General features: G+C 40.0%; 1 protein-coding gene across 3 annotated transcripts in view; it reads right to left on the bottom strand.

The window, feature by feature from the left end:
* Positions 1–17,552, bottom strand: part of TPD52L1 (TPD52 like 1) — a 61,522-nt gene that overhangs the window by 21,581 nt on the left and 22,389 nt on the right. For all 3 annotated transcript variants that reach the window (XM_052781162.1, XM_052781161.1, XM_052781163.1), the window contains exon 3: positions 9,979–10,127. In XM_052781162.1, coding sequence (XP_052637122.1) covers positions 9,979–10,127 — 149 coding nt within the window. The remainder of the gene's footprint in view (positions 1–9,978; positions 10,128–17,552) is intronic.

Genomic DNA, 17,552 nt, shown 5'->3' on the forward strand with positions numbered 1-17,552 from the left:
GAGACAAGAAACAGTAATTTGCATCTTAGTAGAGCTCACTGATAGTTAGCTTAAAAATCAAGGCCCTCCATCCCTGCCTCTCCACCATTATGCATATCACTATGCCTTCTTCATAAATAAAGTATCTTTCCACAGAGCACATTGCCTTCCTGTAGTTAGTTATGCTCTGTATTGATATACAGCACAGTATTTTGGCTCAAGATATTTTTATCATCATAGTTATGTCATATTTACAGCATTCATTTGATACTTTGCCAAACACTCTGGTAACAATGATCTCTTCAACATATTCTCTCTGACCTCTGGCAATCTTCTCAGTTGTGCGTAACATTAATAATCTGAGCCAGCAGTTTTCATATCCGTGTGTAACACACACCAGTTTGCAGTTTTGTTTTAATGCACTGAACAGCTCACATAATTTTCAGAAACCATTAAGAGTAGAAATAAAGTTGAATATTCCAGTTAAGACCTACTTACATTTCCTTGGAAAAAGTGCCGTACACATGGCATAAGTCCTCCTAACACCACCAACTGCTCCAACATGCTAAGTCATCTACAATACCTGCACACTCTCATCCTTGGAGCAGCCATTGCTGGGAATCTTTAGGCACGTACTGACCACCCAGCTCATCGGGACAGGTGACAGCATCTCAACAGGCTGTCAGCCATCAGCTGAAATAAGGTCGGTGACCCTCAACCTTCAGGTAGAAAAGCTCCAGCAGAAACAAACTCAGAGAATATAGGACACAGAGATTCAAGAAATACCACCTATAGCTCTGTGCCTTTCTTACACTAATACAAAGTCACCATAACCTCCCTGAGTTTAACAGCATTATGCCAGATGCCCAGTAGCATCAGTAAAAGCAGAAACAAGCTACTTCATTTATGCAGTTAGAGTAGGAATGCCTTCTCTGTTTTTGTGGCATCTAAACATACTCCATAGCACAGAAGAATTGCTGGTAGTGGCCAACGAGGATCACATCTCATACTTTTCACTTAGCAGTAAATATTTATTTATTTCATAGACAAGAAGGGTTAAAAAAACATGGTATGTGAATTGCTGTCACAATTGTAAACTTGTAAATGAAACTCACCTGTGTAATTTTCAATATTAGCTTTTTACATGACATTGACCTAAGAATTTAATCCATCAACTTCCAATTCTAATTTGGTTTTTAAAATAGGGTATTTCTCTAACAAAAGCAATTGTTTATAAAACTGATTATAGAGGCTATGATAAAATATGCTGATATTGCAGCTATATTCTGATAATATGCCCAACACATTTAAAAGAAGCTTTAAAGATAACTCACATCTCCAGTACTGTAACATACTAATTGGGCAAAGTAGATTTGCAACATATTTTGACTGCGTTTTCACCTGACAGTTTCATATACTGCATTTAGGTTGTACTATAATATGACAACCAGGTCTCACTAGCTGATTTTTATAGCCAGTGAAAGCAAATGAAAGAAGATACTGTTTCATAAAACACAATGTGCGAAGGAAATAGTGCTTCAGCTAGAATATAGCCAGGCAGCAGACATACAGAGAGGTCAGAGGACTAGACATTTAAATGACCAACATCGTCTGCAGGATAAGACAGGATAATCATATCACATGCTATTTGATCTCATCTCAACTCAGTACAGAATTGCCCATCACATGGCAGAGTTAAATCTAACTCTGCAAGCTGCACATTCAACCTACTACAGTAAATTATAAAGAATTTAAATTCAGCTTCTGTAAAATTAGTACATCTGCTAATTAGTACATCTTCATTCAGCATTGTGCCTCTCCATCAATGCTTGCTGGCAAAATTAATCCATTTGAGAAACCCTCTTCTGTGATAAAACTTACATAAGATGCAACAAAATGCAAACAATTAACAACAAAACCATACAGTAGAGCAGAGCCTGGTAGCACAAGCCATGCCCTATGGAGCTTGCTTCTTTTTAGTTTTGAAACCATTAGTCAGTGTAAGGATGACATTTCTGGAATCAACATAAAGCATCTGGGTCGCTGAGAAACTCTCAGCTAGAAAACTATTTTTCTGTTGATTTTCTGGGGAAAACGGGGCTCAGCATTAACTAAATTATGCTAGTGCTCCAAGGAAATAAAAGCATATATGAATGGCAGATAACATGTACATAAAACATTCCCCAAGAGCATTCGTATTGCCATTTTGCCCACAAATGAACTCTAAGGTGTTGTGGGGTTGGTTTTTTTTTTAGTGCTCACCTGAAATTGATTCCAACTCAAAACCAAATGACGACAGATGTACTTTTTTAGACATTCTTCCCTTTACCAGGTATGTTAAGAATTAACTGAAACTGTGCTGGCACATGGATGGGTACATACGCCTACATCAGTCAAAGGAAGTATACCCCAGGTAGTTCCTCTCCCACAGAGAGAAGGACAGACCTGCGGGAACCGAACCTCTGCAGGTCGCAGGGGACCTGCCTGCAGCCAGAAATCTGCGCGCAGCACACGGACGATGACTGTTCCATAGGCTGGAGAGAGTCACGGGTTAGGAAAGGTACCAGACAAAGGTGACAAATATCCTGTGCTGCCCTGCATTGTAATCTTCAAAAACTTGGGAAAAATCAGGGATACAATTGTGTGAAAGGCACTATTTGTGCAACGCGGCACAGAATAGGGGAAAAACAAGCAGTTGTGGTACAGTTAATCTCTAGGTAGAAAAGCCACAATATGTTGGCTTAAGCATATTAAGCTTAAGACATTCCAGGCCAAAACTTCACAGTTCATCACACCTTAAACTATGCCAGTAACGCTGTCTGTGGGCTCTGTACTGTACACCAGATCAACAAAATTATGGAGATTAAACATATCCCAGCCTCCCTTCTCCTTTCTTCCCCTTCCTTTCTCCTCTTCCTCCTTTTCCTTCCTCTTCATTCCTCTCCCTTTCCTCTTCCCTTCCCCTTCTTCCTTCCTTTCCTTTTCCTTCTTTCTCTTTCCTTTTGCTTCATTTCTGTTTTTCCTTTTCCTTCCATTTTTACCTTTCCTTTGCTTTTCCATTCCTTCCCTATCCCCTGTGCCCTTTCCACTGACACTTTCCCAGAAGTTTTTAATCCTGGTCATTTCAGAGATTCCAGTTTACACTCAGGCCTCCCCTCCCCTCCTTACAGTTAGATATACATACATACAGATAACCATAATATATGTGGATGTATTTTCTGGTGCCCAATGATAATCACAGTGGGTTTTTTCCTGAGAAACTAACACTGTATTCATCGATCTGGAACAGATCACCTGACCTTGCTGGGGAATTTCCATTAGCTGAAGGTTCTGGTGTAAACAAGTGGACATACGTCTTTTAGAAAAGGGACAATGAGAATAAATGAAGTTAACTGCTCAAAGTCCTTTCTCCAGTCTCACTAATCCACCTTTCCAGTGGCCAGAGATCCATGTGGAAAAGCAGCAAAAAAATTATCTTTGAAGAAGGCACAAACGTTGCCTGATCTGACCCAAAGGACACAAAATCAGTGGAAGTGACAGGCTCCCTTTACTTCCATGCAACACGGGCTCACACACAGGTAATGTGCTTGCTAAAGCCAACATGCAATTTCTTCACTTACACAACTGCTACATTTACTTGCAAATTCAGAGAAGAAAATGTCAAAAGGTGATGACACATTGCAATGAACAAAACCACCCACATTTCTTTTACTACCACTCATAACAAGTATGTGTGTGGGAACATGGTATACTGAATTCCTAAAAGTCACAGTAGGACTGTGGTTGTCCACAAATTATATCTGACTTCCTGAGAAAATTCTGAACCTCTGGAACACATTACTATATATTTAAAATTATACTAATGGAGACTGCAGGTACCGTAGATTATAAGTCTAAAATACATGCAGCACAACTATTACTTTCTATTCTCTCATCACCTGGCAGAAACTTGAACTAAAAAATATTATGTTCCCACTATTTGTGGAAACCCATACAATTGTCCTCAGGCTCCCTATCAACAAAACTAAGCTTGCTCACATAGTTTTCAACCAGTAGCCAACAAAGAGATCTTTATTCTGTCTCTGGAGGGGAAGGCCAAGCCCGTGTTGAGTGCTCTTGTCCCAAATCTCACGTATCATCAAAACCTTCCTAAAAAGGCTTCAAAAGACAGCCTCCACCTGAGAAAGCCCCAGGCACTGTCTAGAAGATACACTGTTCAGAGCTAGCACTTACAGTTCTCTTGATTCTGGCCTCTAATTCATGAGATTTTCCCTTTCTACACCAAGTGACAATTTTTGTCTGTGAGGGCAAAAGATGGAAAGCATTTTGAAAACATAGCTTTGCGAGATTCCTGTCCTAGACGGCAGTCTTGCATGGGTCCACTTTCCATCACATCAAAAGCTTCCCAATCCCCTGGCTGGAATCACTAAGTATATATGGGCTTTAAGACTTTTCATTTCATTTCACTACTACAGCCCTTTTCTTTAAGTTTTTAGCTAATATTCTAATAATTTATTGGCCGTGGCAGAACTTCTGCTGAATGTGGTCTGAATGTCTGGAGTATTGTTTTTTGGAGGGTTTAGTAGCAAAACCAACCATTTTCATCTCCCTAGAAGTTACCTCTGTAGTTATATTACTATTCCATCCATGGGTTGAAAAGTTATCCATTTAAAACAGAGGAGGCTTATGCCTTCTAACAGTTGCTAACGTTTCAAGAAAGAATGACAAAGGAGCTTCTGGGAGCTATTAGGCTGGAGTGAGGTTATTGGTGGGCAATTTTACAGATACAACTGCTCCTTAGAAACTCAGTAGTACTGAAATGTCTCCCGAGAGGACAACACTATAATGTCCTACTATAATGTTTTTTTCCAGAGAAGTACAGAAAAGCACCAGATTAAAAGCTGAGGGACAAAGCTGAGCATGGTTACAACATAAATGCTTGGCAAAGGCCAAGGTATCTTGTGGATCTATGTCCTTAGTGCTTCATGTGAGGGACTGGTGAGGAGGATAAATTAACCCTTGTAACCTTCTCCACATATAATGCAATGCAATTCTGTAACGGCATTGAAGAATACTATTACTTGGGACCTCGACTGTCTGAAAAAAAATGAGGCAACAGGAGTCTCGGGAAGTTCAACAAAGGGAAATGCAGTTTGGGATTAATAACCCCAGGCACCAGTAGAGGCTGGGGATCAACCAGCTGGAAAGCAGCCTTGCAGAAAAAGACCTGGGGTCGTGGTAAACAAGTTGAACGTGATTCAGCAATGCGCCCTCACAGCAAAGGTGGCTAACAGCATCCTGGGCTGAATTAGGAAGAGTGATTACAGGTCGAGGGAGGTGACCCTTTCCCTCTACTCAGCCCTGGTTATGGCCACACCTGGAGTGCTGGGTCCTGTTCTGCACTTCCCAGTACAAGGCAGACATGGACATACTGGAGCACGTCCAGCGAAGGGCAATAAAGACGGCTAAGGGATTGGAGCATCTCTCATATGAGGAAAGGCTGAGAAAGCTGGGACCAGTCAGCCTAGAAAAGAGAAGGCTCATGGGAGGATCTCATCAATGTGTATAAATAACCTGATGAAAGGGAGTAAACAAGATCGAGGCAAACTCTGCTCAGTGGTATCTAGTGGAAGTGCAAGAGGCAATGTGCACAAATTGAATGCAAGAAATATTTAAACAAAAGGAAAAGTGGTTTCACAGTAAGGGTAACAGAATGCTGGAACAGGTTGCCCAGAGAGGCTGTAGAGTCTCCATCCTCGGAGATATTCAAAACCTCACTGGACATAGTCCTGAGCACCCTGCTTTAGCTGACCCTGCTCTGAAAGGGGGAGTTGGACTAGACAGTCTCCTGACATCACTGTCAACCTCAACTATTCTGATTCTGTATAAAACTAGGTCAATCTTTATAGAAGCAATCTTTTTACCTTAATGCACTACGCGGTGAAAATCTGAAGTACAGAAGGCTAGAGAGAGCTGTGGGAACTTTACTGAAGCACCACCAATCAAACAGCTTTAACTAAGTAAACATAGTGCATTTAGGTTACATAAAACCTTTCCTTTGTAGCAAAACGTTAATTAGAAAAACTCAATTATGATCTTTGTAAATATCCCTGTAAAGACATTTTTAATGATTTCTTAAGCTAAAATAAATAACCTTGAAATCTGTCAACACTACCCTGCTTCTAGCATCTAAATAAGAATGAATTATCTATGTTTAAAATATAAATAAAAAACCTGCATTTCTAGAAGCTACCTGAATATCCACCCACCTCTATTCACTGGAAACCCAAACTTTAAAAAGGTGTGTGGGAGAAGTCATTCCAGTTGAATGCTTTACCACCATGAAAGCAAATTAAACTTGAGGCAATCGTTTGCTCTCTAGTTACTGATATCCTCTATAGTAGAACCCGCTGCCTTCCCTAACAAATAGATTATACTAAAAAATCAGTGCACTGAAGAATAGCAGAGGAAATGAACAAGGAACTTGAAAAATGCATTATGATTCTGGTCATCATAATAAGTGAATGACTTCCAGGTGCATTTCATACAAGGCTGAAAAATGTAAACAACATTACAGGTTTTCTTTAGAGAAAAACAAAGGTGATAAAAAAAGCTGATTTGACAGAAAAAAAGCTGCACATTACTGTTGCAAATGTAATGTCTTACTAGAGGTAGTTGGAATTGCTTTTGCGTACCTTAAAGCATGAATTAATGACAAGGAAACAGACTTTGTACAGAACTGTGTGTTGAGCCTGACATAATCTTCAATCTATGGAGGACATCAGCCCATTGACCTCCAGCTCTAGCTTTCCTCAGTATGAAAACTATTACTTTTTTTTTTTTCTGTTTAATTATAGCAATCCTTTAATGATAATTTCTGACACGTACATCTCAAGCATGCTCAGGCTAACTCCTAAGCTACCCGTGGCCAACCATTTAAAATGTAAATGCTTAAAAATAGTCAGAATCTCAAGTTTAAATTTAGTCATTCCAGGTGGCATCCATCCTGTGAGTTAGGTCATGAGTCTTAACTAGTTGTTCAGACACACTTTACAGAACTGTTTCTGAGAGAAGTCCACCCCTCTGCCTCTAAGTCCACTTTAACCCTAAGAATGCACCCCTAAATGGAGAGCTTAAAAAGATTATTAAGAGGACAAAAATTTGGTGCTTAATTTCTCTCTGTGGCTTTCAAAAGTTCCCTATTAAAGAAAAGTGGTTTTAACTTCCAGAAAAGCACAGCAGCTACAAAACCCAGTAAGACTGAGTGAAAGCAAAACTTGCCTCCTTAAAAACAGGTCTTTTTAAAATTTAAAATGACTAATTGTGGATTTAGAAGCCTAAAGTACAGGCATGTAAATATTTTGAACTTCTATTTTTTAAAACAGGCTTTTCATCCTTACTAAATCGGAGAATCTTGGTGAGTAATGCTATCCCATTGCTATTTTGGTGCAGCGACAATGAATCACCTCTATGACTTAACACATCCATTCTGAAGAATGCCGGATTACCATGATTTGTACTGGCATCAGTGTACTGGCACGAGTGTCAGCCAGAATTATATAGCAGTTGGACCACGAACATCAGGATTTTCAAGGGCACAAACGGACTCCTGCTGCTCAGTTCCACATAACTACTTGTGGACACTCACCACCTAATGGCTTGTTGTTTTTGAAACTTAAATAAATCTTAAATAAAAAGTAGCAGCTACCATACTGATAAAGTCTCCTACGTCTCTCCATCCTTGTGGAAAATGTCAACATTGTGAAAGGAAAATGAAAAGCTGTCTTGGAATTTTTTTACCACATTTCAAGTAAAAATGAAACTTTTTGTTTCAAAATTTTGCTAGTGTCTCACGGTAACTCTAGTTCAGATGTCTCATGCCTCTCCTCTCGTCGAAAGCTCAGTGTCTCTAGACTACCCTCTCCTAGCACAAGCCAGACATCCTCACTGAGCCATGTTAATGACATGTCATGAGAAATAGGACCAAGCTGAGAAACTGCCCAAAAGTTAGAGATAGGAGACATACAAACTACATTTCCTATTAAGGGGTTTATGCCTTATTTGACTTCTCATTAAAATACAAAGAGTGATTATTTTAATGTAAAAATGTAAATTTTTACATATTTTTTCCAAGTCACTCTCAGGGCCTTGAGTGCACCAAGAGGCTCTGCAAACTCTCTCAAGGCCAGCTCTGACACTGCACAACTGTGTAACCTTGGGTAAGACTGTGGTGACAGTGCTGTGCAAGAAAGAGTTGGGAAAAGCCTTGTTGGGCACATCTCTCCTTCACTTGGGAGGTACACTAAAGCTTAGACTGCACTTAAGCCCTTGGTCCTTGCCTGGGTTACGTTACTGGTGTGCCTGTATCTGCTCAGGTACCTCACTGACCTTGACTCACAGATTTGACTTCCTGGCTTGACCTTGAACCTGGCTCATCACTACAGACTCATCTGGAGTTCTGAACTCTTGGCTTGACCCTGTTTACTGTCACTGGACCTGCTCTGCTCTCTTTGTTCAGGTACTGTGGGACTGCTCCTTCATGAGTGATCCCACTGCCCTGCCTGCCTTGCTGTCGACTCCTAGCTGAGTTCTGTTGTGGAGCAGCTCACTCTTGCTTCTCCCTAGGTGTCAAATTCAGTTGTCAATTGAAAAGAAAAAGAAAGGGAAAAAAAAAAAAATCAAGTAACTTTTCAGACAGCACTTGATGAAAGGTGGGTGGTTCTTTCTGCCAATGTTGCTATTAATTCAGCCCAAAAAGTTTTAGAGGAACATGGTATGTTCATATGTGTAAGTATAAAAGATCAGTATGAAGCTGAGACCAGCCCCTCAGTAATTATCATGGCCTTCCTAGAGCTTTGGAATTCATGGTTTTATTTGCCATCTCTCTCAGTGACACTGTATGAGAGATACAGAGCAAAAAGTGTTTGAAGATTGCAAGTAACACTACCTATCCAGGGTTTGAACATTTTTTTGTAGCAGAGTCAGGATAGGTCTTATCACTATGTCCATATGTGTATTTTTAACTCCTTGCTTATGTGAGACAAATGACTTGCAGCAGTAGTTCTTGGCAGCAAGCTGCAGCCCAAATAACCTCCCTCCGCTGCTTCCTCATCCAAGAACTGGTGCAGTTTTAAAAGGCACCCTCCTGGAAGGCAGCAACTGACTTAGACTACAGACTTCCACAGTATAATTGGTCTGGTTCAAAAAAAAAAAAAAAAAATTTCAAGTTAAAACCATTTCAACAACAGCAGTGGAGTAACAATTCTTCATATTTATGCATTACCTTTCACCCTGGGAACCCAAAGCTGCTTACATATTGCACAAGGCAAGTTTCGCTGAACTCTCGTGAACTAGTTACACATTCTGCACAGTGGTAAACCAAGGCTGTGAGAGGCTTCAGGGACTTGCCTAACACCACACTGCTGGAAAATACAAAAAACTCAACTTATGTAAGACTTATGATAACCTCAAAGATGGTACAATTACTCCAACATTTCTGTTTGTTTCTTTTGGACAACGAAAAGCAGGAATTAAACAAACATCAACTGATCCTGCCAGTATTCCTTATAATTCAGATGACAGTACTATTTTTTTTAAATAGTTGCTAATGTTTTGGTAATTTTTTTCCTTTTTTTTATATTGTTTCTCTTGGAAGTTGAAAAATATAATATACTGAGATTAAAGAAGGTTCTTTCTCTCCTCAGTAAGGACTCTCTAAGAATGTGTCATGGGACAGGAAGATAACTTTCTCAGGACCTCAAGTTTTAGTTGCTGTGATTTGCAAGACTGAGGTGCGACATAAATAGCAAAGCATGTTGCTGCTGTGGAAGGGTTTTTTGAGGACTCCTTGCTCTGAGAAGCTTGACATTTTTGTCCCTGCCAGCTACTCCTCCTGGTAAGTATTTCAATTGCTAAATTTCATACCAGGGCTCATCAAGACAATACCCCCAACATGCTACACAACATACAAGGATGAATTTGTGCAAGGTCTATACTCACGCAGAAGTTGTCTGCATGTCATGCCAGCTTTTGCTAAAGTTCTGCTTCAGTTCATTCATCAAACTTATGCCAAGCTTTTGTTTAATTTCAACCAGGTGCTTTTCTTTGGCTGCTAGCACTTGCCGCAAAGTTGAAATTTCATCCTCTAGCTGAGAGAAACAAAGAGGGAGGAGAAAGGAGAAAGGTGTTAGCCCGGTCCCACAGAACAATAAACACATACGATGTTAAGAGATTAAATGAATCTCACATGAACTTGCATTTTTCGTAGACTACTAGAGAGACAGAGAGATACAAGTGCTTGCTGAGATCACAAAGACATGTCCAGAACAGAGCCCACACTACATTAAATTAATGTCTCAAACTGTGTCGCCTATGTGCACCATCATACACATGCATGTGATGAGAGAGAATTCTCCAGTAAGGAAGTGACTATTGAGCAACTTGAACCAAGATCTGCCTGAGGGCATGAGGAGTCTCAAACTTCAGCTTTTCATTCACTAGTAAAATGGGAATGGGCAGAACAACAGAAGACTAGATAATTCAGGCAAATATCGCTCTTTGAATGCACAGGCTTTTAACTTCGTATTTGCAGCTTTTTAGTCTTCCACTCATGAAAAAAACATGCAAATTCTTAGAAGCAGGTTAAAAAAAAAATATCTCGTAACAACATATGACTTGAGAGTATCATAAAGAGTTATGTTCTTGTCACGAGTTTTATCTATATATTTTAGGCCCTACATATTTCAAAATAGTAACATAAAAATATATAGCAGATGGACTGTTAACATGAATGAACAGGTTCTACCCAAAGCATAGAAGGATTCAGAAGACCCAGCAGATTAGTCTTTTCAGAGCTCCTAGTCATTAACCAAACTGTGCGAATTCAAGTTGTAAAGATGCCATTCAGCCCAAACAGAGGAATATAAGTCTCCCTGCGGTGGACATTATCTGAGACATTTAAACCAAGCCAGTGTTGGAGCAAGGCAAGGACCAGAACACTTGACTGGAGGATGAACTGCTGAATCAGGCTGCCGCTGGCTCAGGATCCTCCCGCTTGGGTAGCACCCCTGCAAGCACGGGTTTGCATTCTTCACCCGGAAGCCTCCCAAGCCAATTAATTATACAAGCAGCACTCGGAGGTACTGAAGCTAAGACGGGCAAGTGACACCAGAGCAGCTGCCTTTCACTTCAGGTTTAGAAATTCCCTTACCGACTGTGATCCTTCCTCCATATGTTAATAGGATAACATATGGTAACATATCTGATTACCATATGTTAAGTTCCTTGGAACCACAGTCTCCCTGTGATTTAACTCCATAGGCTGCAGTGAATAAGGCAAGCACCAGCTGAATCAGTTGCTGACATCCAGGGCTATATTTAGGATGTCAATACCAGCATTATTTTTATTTTACATACTCATGCATTCCATTCCCTGTAAAACCAGCTGAAAGCTCATTGATCTTGGGAAAGTCTCACCCTTGAATCCCCCAGCTATCAGTTTCTCTTTTGTCACTACCTGCTATCTAAATCATTCAAGCAGCTCAGGAATTAAGCAGCAACACTTATGAGCAAAAAGCAAAATCATGACCTCAGTGAAGCAGGTATCAGTGTATATACCAATGCCTGCGATGCCAACACTTCACTGGTAGAATATGTAACAATCCAAAATTGCTTTATTCCTTCCCATGTCCCTTATGCTCCATTATACTCCTAACCTGCAAACAAAATGCTGTTAAGAGGCAGCACGAGTTTCTCTTCTGAGAGAACAACTGGTTAAATGCTTACAGAAAGAAGAAATCACAAATGTCAGCATTCCTCAGGTGGCAGTTCAGAGCTCCCTTTAGTTGTTTCCCACCCACAGCAAACCCCTTAGTGCACAAGTCTGCCTGAGTAACACTGCTAAAGAACTTAACTTAAACCAATACCAGTATGCTTACATGTACTTAAAACATTAATGCTTTCCATATGGGCTAGCACCAGGCTGATAAGTAGGTACCTGGATATGTAAACATTCAAGGGCTTCTATTAAAATTACTTTCCATCTGTTCCATTGAATAGATACCTAAAGCTGTAAAGCCCTAAGCAAGCATTAACCATGTGCTCAGTGGCGTATGTATGAACAACATTTTTGACTGTATTAAAAATAATAAAATATTTTTCTTCAGAGATCAGTTTTGAATTGACAAAATCCTCCTCACGTTCCATCATTTTAAAATAATGGCAGATACAAAGCCCCCCTCAAGTGCTCAGGTATCAGTGATTGAAGACTCTGAAGTAGTAGAAAGGATTAGGGACTTACAGTAGGATCCTGAAAAGCATTTAAGCAGGTTACAAACCTAACTCCCACAGAAGTCAGGCATCACCTGCTTAGGCATTTTCGAAAAGGCCACTCTTACAAGTGCAGACTCCATTGTGAAACTAGGCCTTAAGTCAACAGAAATACAAGTTTCTAGTCCTCCCGTTTCCCTTCTTTCTAAGTGCAACAGAGTCAGAAGAATATAGACGCATCATATAGGGACAAAGTTCTCTTCTCCTTTTTTGTGGGCCTAGGAATCAGAGTTACTAGCTGTTTTTTTCTTTCCTCTATTATTTTGTGGGACATGTAAAAGCAAGGAGAGGAGCTGACCACCTAAGACATTACAATTTCCATGATTAGCTGACATGAGTAACATGTAAATCACACAAAGGTGAGACCCTAGGAAAAAATCCACAATTACAGATAGATCTCTCTGAAATCTGGGACTGACTAATAATATGGAAGAATGACAGTGAAGTCCAGCACACAAACACAAAAAAGTATTTTCCCTTGTTTTGCCCTTTTTTTTATTATTTTAGGGTAAATTGTATGTTTTATGGGGTTGAACAACCTTTTAAGATCATGGCATGCCTGAAAAAAAACCACCCCAGTAATTCTCCAGCATATAACCGTTTCCATTTTTTCCAGTAGACACTAACAAAACAGCTCATAAAAAACAAACCAGAAAGTACTTAATTCAGTAAAATTGAGCATTTTGGATAAACTACTATTAATAAAATATTATGTCAGTTGGTATTATCTATATTCCGAGATACACATAGTACTATGTAAAACGTGGAGGTGATAAGATTCAGCTACTGGTTGGAATAATACTGATGAATGGATTGAATGGTAAACTGAATAGTAAATTGAGTATTTATTATGCTTGTTTTAAGGATCAAGGCAGTAAGCGGTTAAATCATTAAGGGGCCCCAAAAGAAAACAGAAGCCAGCATAGTTAAATGCGCAAGTTAGATTAAGCATCCTTTTTCCCTACCACTACATCACCCAAATGTGTAGTGTCCTGGCCCGGCTGTTTGCACAGCCCTCCGCAGCAGGGGGAGCTGAACCAAGTAAAAGCCATCACAGCAAAAACAAGGGCTATTTTTAAGCCAGCTCAGTTCCTAGATCCAGCAGTGCAGAGAGGTGTGCAAGTACCTGTGTGGGTACAGCACAGAGGGCAGGAACAAATGGCTGGAGATGGAGAAGAGAGGAAGGCAGTGATCAATTAAAGCAGCACATGCAGTACGGCCACTGAGGTCCTGCACTGTGATACATACCACAGGCATACATCACTACTGAAAGGAAGGCAGACATGGCTGTTTAGGAGTGAGAACCACCTGTGGGACAGGCTTTGTCAGGCATTGTTTAAAGAAATAAAACACAACTTACACAACCAATACCAGCAGGGTGATAATATGCTGACAAAAACTTGAGATGGAGCGAGCAACTACATACAGCAGAGACAGCAGAGAAACCGAGGCCATGGTCCCCTGAGAGGGAGGTCTTGGAGCCACTGCTGTCCCAAGGAACTCCCACCGGCTCCTGTGAGCTGGTACACCCGTCTTTGGTTGCACCACCACAATTCACCCCTGCACAGCTGCATCACTCACTAGCTCACAGCACAGCACCTCCCAGTCAGGCTGCCAAAACCAGCCAGGAGGCTCACAGGTGAAAACAGCAGGGGTAGAAAGTTTGAAAGGGCACTGCCACAAAAACTCTCACATCGTGGAACCACGGCTTGGAAATACCCTGGATTCTCGGGGCAGGCTCACACGCTTCACCACCACAGGTACCACCATGGCAGCCAGACCGCAGCATGCATCTGCCCGCCTGTGCTAGAACTGAACATCAACTCTCTGCATATCCTGTAAGAAAAGCTGGAAAACATCTAACAGACAAAAAATGTAATAATGAAGGACCAGCTTTATTACCGGTAGAAAGAGCAACTATAAGTGGGTACTTGATAACACAAAGAAGTTCACTTTGTGAGGAAGAAAATAATCTTTTCCTTCATTTCATTGGCTTTCAAAACCAACCCCACAAGACTGCATCTTCTGTATACCGTTCTTTCACATAATCCTTTTTATGTCAGAAGACAAAAAGAAAGTTACAGCAAACATACAGAAAAACTGTCTCTCAATGAAGCCAGTCCATGGGACCCTTAAATTCTGATTAGCTATTGTATTTAGTAAACTAGTGATTGTTATTGAATTGTTACCCCTTTTCAAAATTGCTGGGAATTATAACATGTATACTAAAATGCATAAAATATTTCTAAGGAAATGTGAGCACCTTACTACGGTAGCCTTTTAAAGAAAGTAGTTGAAACTGTGAACAGAATAACATAGCACAAAAAATAACAGGCACTTCATCTCTGCACCAAATCATATAGCTCAAATTTTAAACCTCTAGGCTGGGTACCTATTGATTTTTAAGTTTTTCCTTGGGTGAACAGCACCCAGAGACAGCAGGAACACTCATAAATATAATTAGTCATAAGTTTGCAGAAAAAGGTACTCACATCTTTCCTCAAACTGGGAATAAACGTGCAGTAACTCACATAGCTAAACTTAGAACCTGTGCATCAGCCAGAAAGCTTGTAGATCAAACCAGATAGCTGCTTTTGTGACAGTATGGGAGGGGGAAGACAGCAAGGAGTAAATTACTACTCTGATGAGCATAATGGAAGGACAACTGACAGCAGTGAGAGAGAGAGCTCAAAACCTCAGCCCCCATCATGACTCAAGAGTCATTGTACCATGCTTCTCACACCAAGGGAGGAAGGGGATTTAAAAATAAAAAAAAAAAACCACAAAAAAACCCCTGCCCTGCTAACAAGCTTCTGGCCTTATGTAAAGTTTTGGCCTACAATTTTCTGCTATTATTCTGAAGTGTCAGACTGTCTTCTGTTAATTCAAATGACTGTTAGAATTTTCTGTAAGAGTTACTCATTTCATTTGCATTGTAGAAATTCCAGAGCTGGATTAGAGTCAGAGCCCTGCTGTGTTAGCCAGACTACAAATACAAGAACAGAGTTAGTCCACACTCTGAAAAGCTTCCAGTACAAAGAGACTACTAGCAGGGGAATAGGGAAAGAGGATACAAAAAAACCTGTCAGAAAAACAGTAGTGCTAGTTCCTCTCCTAATGTCAGGGAGGGAAAGAGGAAGAAGAAGAATACAGAGAATATATACAGCAGATACACAACACAGAGATGGAATATATTTTTTCTGTTTAAATACATGCACAACAGGAGGTCACAACAGCTCCCCATTATATCAACTATTAAGTGACTGCAGCATTAAGATTCGAACCTTTCAGAACAATAAGAAGAAAGGTGCTTGTTCCTACAGGCTCAAACAGGTATTACCTAACACATAAGGACATGGAAGAAAACAAAACTACCACCGATGAAGCAGAGGGGACTTGAAAGTAAAGACTAACAGCTTTTCAAAAGGAAACATTAACCAATTCCCACAGAGGTTTCTTTCTGAAGTAGTCAAGGTCTTACACGTTTTTTACAGTCTTTTCTAAGAATCATAAGCCTCATTTAAGTTTAGACTTTGTTCACTCTAAATTCAAGTTTTCCAAACCTTTCTTAGCATAATTATCAGTTTGATTTTCTTTTTAAGCATAAGCTGTATGCCAGTAAACTGCTGCAAGCAATTCAGAAAATAATTTCTAGGTCAGCCAAGATCATAATATTTGAAAGGCAATCTCTCACTGGTGTGTTGGTACATGAATTAAAGCATTTCTACCATGAGCCACTGAGAACTCTCTGCTCCCACAGGAATCAGCAAGCAGGAAGGATGCCCAGAAACTCTTGAGATTAATTCTCGAGAGAGACATATCATTCTCAGATGGTTGCAGGAAGTTCTTTTTTTTACTATTCCTTGCTTCCATCTGCCTCTTAAGTCCCTTTCACCAGAAAAGAGAATCACAGAATGGGTAAGGTCGGAAGGGACCTCTGGAGGTCATCTGGTCCAACCCCACCACCCAAGCAGGGCCATGTAGAGCCAGTTGCCCAGGACTATGCCCAGACAGCGTTTGAATATCTTCAAGGATGGAGACTCTGGGCAACCTGCACCAGTACTCAGTCACACTCACAGTAAAAACGTGTTTGCTGATGTTCAGAGGGAACCTTCTGTCTTCCAGTGTGTGCCCATTGTCTCTGGTCCTGACGAAAAGCAAATAATGAACATCCAAACTCCTCTCATCACTATGTGATGAGCTGACCATGTAAAGTTTCACCTTCCTTCTTATTATTTATAGATGTGAGAGGATCAGCAAAGAAGTAAAAATTAACTAGCAACTCAGAAACACGAGGCTTGACAAAACATTAAAGCTAAAAAACAACCTTTTGGGTTTTGTTTCACTAGAAAATCCTAAATCAGCACTGAAGGTAAATGACTTAAGAGTCATTAAGAATGTGACTTCTTCGAATATTTAACATTACAACTTCAATATTAATCTAAATATTTCTGTTGTACGAAAGAGAGTGATCAATCTCTGCAAAAGAACTGTCCTCTGGATATGCCCATTCTGTGTGTAATAGCAGCAAATGCTTCACAGAGCACTATGGAACAATTATGAAGGAAAGTTTTTTCCCTAGCCAGATTACACTTTGAGGGTATATGCTCACACAGTCCCAAATTTTGGATTTCCTGCTATTCAAATGGGTTCTTATATTATTCTTGCTATGTGAAAGTTCCAACCTACTGTCTTAAAAATTCATTATTTCAATTAAGACAAAAACAACTCCCCCCATTTATACAGCTGTGATTTATTATTTGTCTCGTATTTAAAACAAGTAAATCCTCACTTTTTTTCCATTCTCTCATTTTCCATTTTGGAATTTCATTTCTGTTTCTGCGGTATTCAGCAGCAGTAATTAAAACTGAATCCACCCTCCCATTGTAGACCGAATGTACACAATCTCTTTAACCTTTGTAATAAAAAGACCACATTACTCACACCTTTTTCCTCCCATCTCCTTGTTAATAAGTATAATTTTTAACTTCTTCATGGTGTCATGACATCTCTGGAAGTTCTTTAATTAAGCAAACGACAAATGCAAACCAAAAATATAACCCTCTCCAAACACATCAGTGCCAAAGGAAACAAAAAAATGTGGTGAAATTACTGGGCTCATCACCATCAGTCTCTTCTGCAATCATCACCATCATCTTTTCCTCCGAGCACCACACAAACAATCTTTTCCATCAGGTGTCACAACCACTGTAACAACAATACCATAGATCTAATAAGAAGAACAC

The sequence above is a fragment of the Harpia harpyja genome, chromosome 3 (genome assembly GCF_026419915.1).
Source record: "Harpia harpyja isolate bHarHar1 chromosome 3, bHarHar1 primary haplotype, whole genome shotgun sequence".
Lineage (NCBI taxonomy): Eukaryota > Metazoa > Chordata > Aves > Accipitriformes > Accipitridae > Harpia > Harpia harpyja.